At 40.6% G+C, this 9,740-nt stretch overlaps 1 protein-coding gene across 2 annotated transcripts in view; it reads left to right on the forward strand.

Annotated features, from left to right (window-relative positions):
* LOC120444438 (scavenger receptor class B member 1) overlaps positions 1 to 9,489 on the forward strand; it is a 193,656-nt gene extending 184,167 nt beyond the window's left edge. For both annotated transcript variants that reach the window (XM_039624096.2, XM_039624097.2), the window contains exons 8-10: positions 5,480 to 5,605; positions 5,659 to 6,218; positions 9,149 to 9,489. In XM_039624096.2, coding sequence (XP_039480030.1) covers positions 5,480 to 5,605; positions 5,659 to 6,210 — 678 coding nt within the window. In that variant the 3' untranslated portion in view covers positions 6,211 to 6,218; positions 9,149 to 9,489. The remainder of the gene's footprint in view (positions 1 to 5,479; positions 5,606 to 5,658; positions 6,219 to 9,148) is intronic.
* The last annotated feature ends 251 nt before the right edge of the window (positions 9,490 to 9,740 follow it).

The following is a 9,740-nucleotide window of genomic DNA, read 5'->3' on the forward strand; positions in this document are numbered from 1 at the left end:
TAGCTCCTGCGAAATTTGAACCGCTGTCACAAAATATGTCCAAGGGAAGTCCGCGTCGGGCAATGAAAAGCTTGAGTGATGCAATGAAGCTTAGTGTAATCCAGCGACTCAGCTTCCTCTTAGATTCCTGGTTCACTTTGCCCATAACTATGGAGATGAGCATGGCCTCGCAGAGCGAGGCTTAACGAACGCAACGAGTTGTATAATGCGGATGCATTATCGATTAGGCTGCGCAACTGCTGACCATTTGAGTCGGCGACAGTTGGAAATGCGAAGAGTGTAGATATGTTATTCAAGAATACGAGAGTTGGTTTGTCATAGCGCTGATTTAAGCGGTCCAAAGCCTTTGTTGTCTGCGGCCACCTGGAAAGCTCGAACCGTTTCAAGAGCGGGTCCTCGAAGACAGTTTAACAACTGGTTGAACTTCTCGATCTTAGACATTGATGGCTGGTGGCTAACGACTTCGTTAAACGACAAGATGAAGCTTTGGTACTCGCAGTGTTTGCCATCAAATGCCGGCAATATTAGCGCGGGAGCTTAACTGCAGATGTGTGCCCAAAACTGTGGCGTCCCGAGAGGATAAAGTAAGTTTAAAATACGATTCCAAACGTATCGACAAACGGCAAGATAATTCCGACGGAGATAAATTCAAACTAGGTTCCACTGATTTGCTCATACGTGTAAGGTTTTTCCGAACACTCATTCGTTGAGCTTTAAGTTGCTCCAGCGAAGACATTTTGCAGTTTATTTGCTTTATTTATTTTCGATCTGGCAGTGCCTTGCTTGAACAGGTTTGTAAGAGCGATCGAGCCTGGCCAAGAGTGCAACCGATGTGTTGCGGCAGAATAAGGTTATGTATGGGTGTATAAGCCAAAGCCACCACCAATATTTGTACGTGAGAAATGCTCAAGTACATTTGTAAGCAATTAAGCTCATAGGTGACGCAAATTTCCACATAATTTCCTTAGTTAGGGGCAACATTCATGAAACTAAAGTTCAGACCAAGTCTGAACAACACTTTAGAGCCTTAACAAAGTATTTGGACGAAGGAGAAAAAAGCTATTACATATACCAGTTAAAAAGCTGCAAGGGTCTGCAAGTAGTACTAAAGGGCATAGAGCCTGATGTAACACCAGACGAAATAAAACTGGCGCTACAGGATAAAGGATTTACCGCAAAATCAGTCTTCAACATCTTAAACAAAAATAGACAGCCGCAACCACTCTTCAAGGTGGAACTTGCACCAGAAGCAAAGATGCCGAAAAGAAACGATGTGCATCCAATCTACAAACTCCAATTTTTACTACATCGTAGAATCACTGTAGAAGAACCTCACAAACGTAACAATCTGTATGAACTGCCAAGAATACGGCCATACAAAGTCTTACTGTAAGCTGCGCCCAGTGTGCGTAGTCTGTGGCGAGCTCCACGACAAAGCCAGCTGCAGTGCGCCCAAGAAAGACTCAAGCAGAAAAAAGTGTGGCAACTGTGGAGGCAATCACACAGCCAACTACAGAGGCTGCCCAGTATACAAAGATCTCAAAAGCCGCATTAACCAGCGCGTAGCCACTGTACGCATACAAAACGCACCGATCACAAAAATACCCCCCAAAAACAACCCAGAAGTTTTCTTCTCTACCGCAGCCAGATCCTCACTTGGTAGAGGATTCGTTACCAAAAACGAGTCATATGCAAGCGCTCTAGAGCCCCCAGCCTCCAATGCGCCATGTTCATAAGCCAAATATGTGGACTTCAGTTCGGTACAAGACAAAAAGCCAATGGAACAACAACAAAACAATTTCTAAGCAATGATACTTACCTTGCAGCAGAGCATGGCGGAGTTTATGGCGTTTATGCGGACCACCATGCAAGATCTAATGCGCAATCAAAACATGTTGATACAACTGCTTGTATCACAACAATCAAATTAATCATCTTCATGGCCTCGCTAAGAATCTCTACGTGGAACGCCAATGGCGTTTCACAGCACAAACTTGAGCTAGCTCAATTCCTACTCGAAAAACACATCGACGTAATGCTACTTTCGGAAACACACCTCACAAACAAATATAACTTCAACATAGGAGGATATATTTTCTACGGAACCAATCACCCTGATGGTAAGGCCCACGGCGGGACCGGGATTTTGTTAAGAAGCCGTCTCAAGCACCACTGTCATATAGAGACTATCTACAAAAACTATCTACAAGCAACATCATTAAAAATTCATTTGGATAATGGTAACCAGCTTATTTTAGCCGCTGTTTACTGCCCACCTAGTTTCGCTTTATCTGAAGACCAATTTATGGAATTCTTCAACTCACTTGGAGAACATTTTATAGCAGCTGGGGACTATAATGTCAAGCACACACACTGGGGGTCTCGACTCGTGAATCCAAAAAGAAAACAGCTCTACAACGCCATTATAAAAGCAGACAACAAGCTCGACCACGTTTCTACTGGCACACCTACATACTGGCCTACTGACCCCAAAAAACTACCTGATCTAATTGATTTCGCAGTCACCAAAAACATTCCCCGTAATTTGATAAGCGCCGAGTGCCTCTCAGATCTATCATCTGACCACTCGCACCTCCTAATAAATCTGCTCCGACACCCAGAACCAGCAAACCTCTCTTATAAGTTGACTTCAGTAAAAACCAACTGGCTCAAATACAAAAAATACATAAGCTCACACATTGAGCTTAACCCACCTCTTGAAGCTGAAGCTGACATTGATAGTTTTGTTAACTCACTGAAGTCAATCATCGTTGCTGCAGCTGCTCAACGCCGCAAACAGTAAGTAAAATTACAAATCACAAAAAGACCAACCTGCAAATCGAACAACTTGTTCTCGAAAAACAGCGCCTACGGCGAGAATGGCAGTCCTCCAGATCACCGTCGGCAAAACAAAAGTTAAAAGACGCCACACGCAAACTTACAAAAGCTTTAAAGCAAGAAGAAGAGCTTGCCCAACGAACTTATAATGAAAAATTATCAACATCCAGTACAAAAAACTCACTGTGGAAAGCTCACCCACAGTACCAGTGGTCCCAATTAGAAACCACACAGGTGGTTGGGCCCGTAGCGACAGAAATAGAGCCAGCACATTTGCCACTCATCTACAAAAAGTCTTCCAACCGAATTCTGCAACAAACACGTTCGAAATTCCGCCCGCAACAGACGACTCCCAGCATCATCATGCTCCAGTTGTGTTTCGCTCAAACGAAATCTCAAAAATCATTAAAGAACATCTGAACCCAAAAAAAATCTGCAGGGTGCGACCTAATTACCCCTAAGATGATTATCGAGCTGCCTTACTGTGCCGTATGCAGCATTACCCAGCTCTTCAACGCCATCAACAAACTTGGCTACTTTCTAGGAAGATGGAAAAAGTCAACAATAATAATGATACCAAAGCCGGGAAAAGATCACACTGTTCCATCGTCGTACAGACCCATAAGCCTTCTATCCTGCTTATCGAAACTTTTCGAAAAATGCCTACTGTCTCTGACTATTACTCCATTCCTGAACACGCACAACACAATACCAGCACACCAATTTGACTTTCGTGGAAAACACGGAACTATTGAGCAAGTTAACCGCATAACATCAGAAATACGAAACGCATTCGAAAAACGGGAATACTGCTCTGCGATATTTCTTCTTTACAATAAAAGTCACGCGACGTACTGATTTTTTTTATAAGAAAGCAGCTATAAGGTAAGTTTTTACGTACTCAAAATTTGACTACGTGAAATTCTTGAATTTAGTCTCGCGCCACATTTTGTCACTAGTGCCATCTTTGAACGCACGATAATCAGCTGGACATGTGCTCGAGAAAATTTGGAGTGACAATTTATCACGTGACGGTCAGGGGGGGTTGCGGTGAGAGTCACGGTATATCACATAGGGGGGGAGGGGTCAAAATGGCCCAAAATTAGCGTCACGAGGTTTATGGACGGCCCCCAAAGACAAGAACTAGAAATACCAGTAACAGAAAGGGAAGGAGAAATATATATAAAAACTAATACTATTAGTAATTCAAGTAATACAACAGGGAATATATATTAACGAGGGCATTTACAGAACAAAAAATTACACAGACAAAGCAGAAATAATAAACGAAACCGATCAAGACAGAATGATAAATACTAATTATCGGAATACTATTCTGTGACATTATAAGAACTGATCCTAAGCAATTTAAGGGTATCCATTCTTATACATCTACAGGGGTTGCCAACTCTTAGAATCCACTTAATTGGGTTTTCAAATTAAAGAGCCATCACAGAATGCAGTCGGAAATAATAAATAAATGTTTTTTTATGAGGTCGAGCGTTATCTGAAAATGGTGACAGATCACAGATCACCTGAATTAATTTCTCTTATTTCGGATGACCTCATGCAGCGCTCAGGAAAATATTGATGACGTTGTTTGTTAATTTATGATTGCTAAGATTTTGCAATGCATAGATTCAAAATTTGGCCAGCCTTGTGCTGAAAGTCGCTATGGCTTAAGGTTGTTGCGGCTATCTTTCCGACGGTTCCATAGCTATAAGCTTAAAATGTCTTAATATACGCGTACTGTCGTTTATAATGGTTTTTTGATTAGTTGACTTATTTATATATATGTATACAAGCCCATACCCTATAATTAGTTTGAATGATATTTCTAAATATTTTTCTTCAAATGATCCGACCACCCGTTATCTTTAGGGAAAATTGAGGATATCGTGAATGTGCGTGAACTGAAATCACCCCAACCCTTACGTCCATCCTTATCACTTCTTGTGCGCACAGGAGCATCCCCGACTGTGTCGTCTTTTTCTAAGAATTCTTTTGCGCGAATGTACAATTGTAACTTTGAGAGTGTTTATCAGAAGTCGTACTTTTTAGGGCTTAGAAAGGCACCCAAATTGTTGCATGTACACGCCCATTAACCGCCCAAAACTGCCACACCCACTGTTTTGAAAAATGTTCATATATTTTGTATTTTTCAAGTTTTATATGCCTTGTAATTTTTATCGATTTGCTGAAAAATGGTTTGCATCGCCCCTTCCAACCGCTGAAATTTCGCGTTGCTGAGTAACGGGTATCTGATAGACGGGGAACTTGACTATACTGTTCCCTCTTTTTATTTTTACAAACCTATCTTAATACCCTTCCTGAAAGTATATTGATTCCAGTCAGGTTTTTTTAAACGTAGTAAAAAAGACATTTGTGTATTTTCACACATTTCAACCTCAATAGCTTATTACTGTATGTGTTTCCTATATCGTAACCACGAGAAAAAATATCAGAAGCTTTAAACAATAAAACTCAGCATCCTATCTATTTAAGATATGTAATGCCACTTTGTACAGTTACAAGAAATTTTTGTGCTATTGCGCTTCTTTATAACCACTTCGGCTAATAATCAGTAAAGAAAAACCAATCGGTCGTACTTAAAAATATATGTGTATTTATTATTTTTTAGGAATCCGGCCTGCCGCTATCCCTCTCTGTAAAAGTGCAAATTAACATGCACTTTAAGGACCTAAGCAATTTTCCAATAGTGTCAGTGTTTAATTATCTTACAGTGCCAATGCTGTGGTTTGAAATCGTAAGTACCTACACTACCACTCCGATGAAATCTTTGTGAATTGTTCATTTTAGATGATGTCAAATCTGCCTGACAGCTTGGATTCGCGGTTCAACTTTTACCTGAATATTTTGCCGTTAGTTAATCCCCTAGGCTTTTGGTGCGGCATACTGTTGGGAATAAGTCTCTTAAGCTATGCAATTACCAAAGCTACGATTCATATGTCTAGTTTCGCCCGTCGAACTGCCAATATAACAGATGTTAAATATGTACGAGCAAATTTAATTCAAAACCTCGCAGGTGAAGCCGCGAATCATGCTTACAGTCCTTGCGATATTAAGTTACTAGATGATCTTTCGGTTGTCAGGCATCCTCCTAAAAATCGAACAGTCCGGGATTCGGCATTCAGCACAAAAACCACGTATGCCTTGGATATGGAGCCTGCTTTGTTGGACACGGGCGAAAGCAGCGACGAGGGACGCGACTGCGACATTGTAACTATATCCCGAAATTCTTCCAGCACCCTCTATAGCGCAGATAAAACAAACCGCCGGCTCGGCGACGAGTCCTTCGCCGAGAGCCAGACTCCACAAACGATTTTTTTAAGAGAAGAACAGCTGCATTAAGCCAACAGGTGAGTGTAGTTCAAAAAAGTTTAGTTCTTATAATACCCGTTACTTGTAGAGTAAAAGGGTATACTAGATTTGTTCAAAAGTTTGTAACATGCAGAAGGAATCGTTTCCAACCATATTAAGTAAATATATTCTTTATCGAAATCAATAGCCGAGTCGATCTGACCATGTCCGTCTGTCAGTCCGTATGAATGTCAAGATCTCAGAAACTATAAATGCTAGAAAGTAGACATTTATCATGTTGACTCCATAGATTCTAGGTCATGCAGTGCAAGTTGGTTGACACATGTTGCCACTCCCACTCTATCGCTTACAAACCGCTCAAAACTGTCCAAACTTTTAAAAAATGTGTTAATATTTTTCACATTTTCTTTAAAATTTCTCTGGATTAGCCAATAAATTAACGCCCACAAACCACCAAAAACTGTCTCTCTTTCGCACTTCCACTAGCTGGGTAACGGCTATCAGATAGTCTCAACTGTAGCGTTTTCTTTTTATACCCGTTACTCGTAGAGTAAAAGGGTATACTAGATTCGTTGAAAAGTATGTAACAGGCAGAAGGAAGCGTTTCCGACCATATAAAGTATATATATTCTTGATCAGGATCAATAGCCGAGTCGATCTGACCATGTCTGTCTGTCCGTCCGTCTGTCCGTCCGTATGAACGTCGAGATCTCAGGAACTACAAAAGCTAGAAAGTTGAGATTAAGCATACAAACTCCAGAGACGTAGAAGCAGCGCAAGTTTGTCGATTCATGTTTCCACGCCCACTCTAACGCCCACAAACCGAACAAGACTACCACGCCCATACTTTAAAAAAATGTTTTGATATTTTTTCATTTTTGTATTGGTCCTGTAAATTTCTATCGATTTGCCAAAAAACTTTTTGCCACGCCCACTCTTACGCCCACAAACCGCCCAAAGCTGCCACGCCCACTCTTTTGAAAAATGTTTTGATATTTTTTCATTTTTGTATTAGTCTTGTTAATTTCTATCAATTTGCCAAAAAAAATTTTGCCACGCCCACTCCAACGCCCACAAACCGTCAAAAACTGTCAGAGTTGAAGACACTCCTTCGCACTTCCACTAGCTGAGTAACGAGTATCAGATAGTCGGGGTACTCGACTATAGCGTTCTCTCTTGTTTATAATCAAGTTAAGTGCTAATTTTATAAGAATTGTAGATTTTCGTCAAATAAAATTAATATTTCTTAATATTTTGCACAAGATCTTGAAAGAGTGCGCTTGATTGCAGCAGTCTTAAGGTACGCGTTGTAACGAACTGATTTTTTAGTTTCTGCTCCCTACGAATTGCAACGTCTAACTCAAAGAGTTTGTTTGTTCTTCCCACCAAATTTATGATTTGTTTGATTGCCCGACCAAAGAGAAGACAGGGTTTCAGATTTAAACCACCTTTATTCAGTGACTTGATAAAGAGAATCCTGTGATCCTCTCCTTCGGACGCGCGTCATCGCTTCTTTGTCGTCCTTCTTCCCTGGTCCCGCGTCGCTCTCGACGGCGTATCCGTGCCGGCTCGACTGGACTTAGGATGTTATGGGGCAGGGTGTATCGTCCGTAAGATCAGCTAGAGCTTCTCCCCGAACCACCTTTGCGACCACTGATTCCATTGTCCCTTTCTGACCACGCCAGGTCCTGGTGTTTTCTTGTCCTTCACTGGTCCTTCCTTGCGGAGATCCTCTTTGGATGCTCGCTTCGACGCACTTGTACTTTCACTTGTTCGCGTCACTGTATAACTCTCCACGCACTGTTCCGAATCGGCTGTCTGCCCGTATGGCACTCCGCGTACTCTTCTGATCGACCGTGTCCGCACCTTCTGCGTCTGCTCCAACTGTCCGGCCGCACGCCTCTTTCCTGATTGCGCGAATCGCGCTCTCTGCTTGCTCGTATGACCTACACGTGTTAGTTTGACCGACTGCCACGAGCCGCGCCTGCGTCGCCTTGTTATAAGCCGCGGGAGTCACGCTATTTCCCTTTTGCGCACGGCTCGCTTGGGTCCAAGGTCCAACTCGTGTCCCGTTAGTTCACGGTGTGTCCTCTTTGCGCTTGTCCAAAGTCCACACAGTTACCGTTCGACTTCTGTGCCCTTGGCCGGTTCGATAATTCACAGTCTCTCCGCATTGCCGGCGTCCAAGGTCCTTTATTTACCGTCTGACCTGACCGCCCTTGACTCCTCTGGCATCCCAGCCGTCTTCTCGGTTGCTAGGCCGATCTCCTGCACCCGAATTTGTGGGGAGTTTTAAGACTCCTCACAGCGTATATATGAATATTCCAACACCTGTTTTCTTCAGTCTTAGATCGTTCTTTCTTTAATTGTACAGAGATTCTGTTCCACTCCTGTCTAGATGGAATCAAGCTTCTAAATTTCGTAGCAATTTATTTTTGGTGTTCTCCGCTTCCCACCAGACAAGCGGACCATTTCTTAGAATCGGCCAAAAGAAAGCTTTGTGCAACCAGTTAATAATGTACGGTTGTAAAACAGTCTAACTATTTTTGTATACCTCAGTTACGTTGTGGTTCTTCTTTTATTTTACTTAAAAATCAGACTACATAAAACATCTCAAAGAAAATATTTTTTTTTTTTTTTACACCAAAATTGCTAAACAAATATGTAAAATTCATTTTAAGATTCTTAGATTACTAAAAAAATTATTTTTTTTTTTCGCTCATAATAAAAATTAGAAATTTAACTTTGAAAAGTGGGCACATATACGAAAAATTATAATTATAATTACACTACATATTGTTACAATGCAGTTGCCTATGAATATAGGAATGGAGTAAAAATAAAGTGATTCTAAATCACCTGGTGATTTTTTTTCCGTGGTTGTACACAAGTGGTAACATGGGAATGATAGTAAATAATAATTCTTTAACAGATAGTAAAAATTGACCAAACTACAAATTTTTTTCAGATGTCGTATAACTCAGGGAGTCTAAAGTTTATCAGCTCACTTTTGGCCATTGAGAGTTTAAGTTCACACATGAACTAAACGAAGGAATGAATACCATTTACTGGTTTTGGATGCTTAAATGAACTGGAACATAAGGTTTTGGCTAATTAAACTAAGTTATTAGAATACAGTCCTGGTAAAAGCAAATTAAAGCTAATTAAATCGATTTGGTTATATTTATTTTAATACACAAGCTAATTGCTACTTATTAACTGTGATAGGTTTAAACAATAAATTGTAGTTCATAAGTTGTTTAAAAGAATTACATTTTACCCCTGTATATATCGCACAATTTACTTTTTATTAAATAAATATAAAATTAAATATGGCAATAAATTGCTATTGAATTTTGTATGTGCTTATACTCGCGACCAGGTGCCCAAAAATTCATAGAACTGTAGCTTATACCCTAGCAGCAAGGACCTTATTTTGACCTAAAAACTCAGTAAAAGCAATAAAAATGATCAATAACAATAATACAAACAACAAAAAATGATTTGTTAGTTTTTAGAAGAGAGAAGTTGCCACATATGCTTCTCAGATAATAAAATCT

This window comes from Drosophila santomea, chromosome 2R (assembly GCF_016746245.2).
Source record: "Drosophila santomea strain STO CAGO 1482 chromosome 2R, Prin_Dsan_1.1, whole genome shotgun sequence".
Lineage (NCBI taxonomy): Eukaryota > Metazoa > Arthropoda > Insecta > Diptera > Drosophilidae > Drosophila > Drosophila santomea.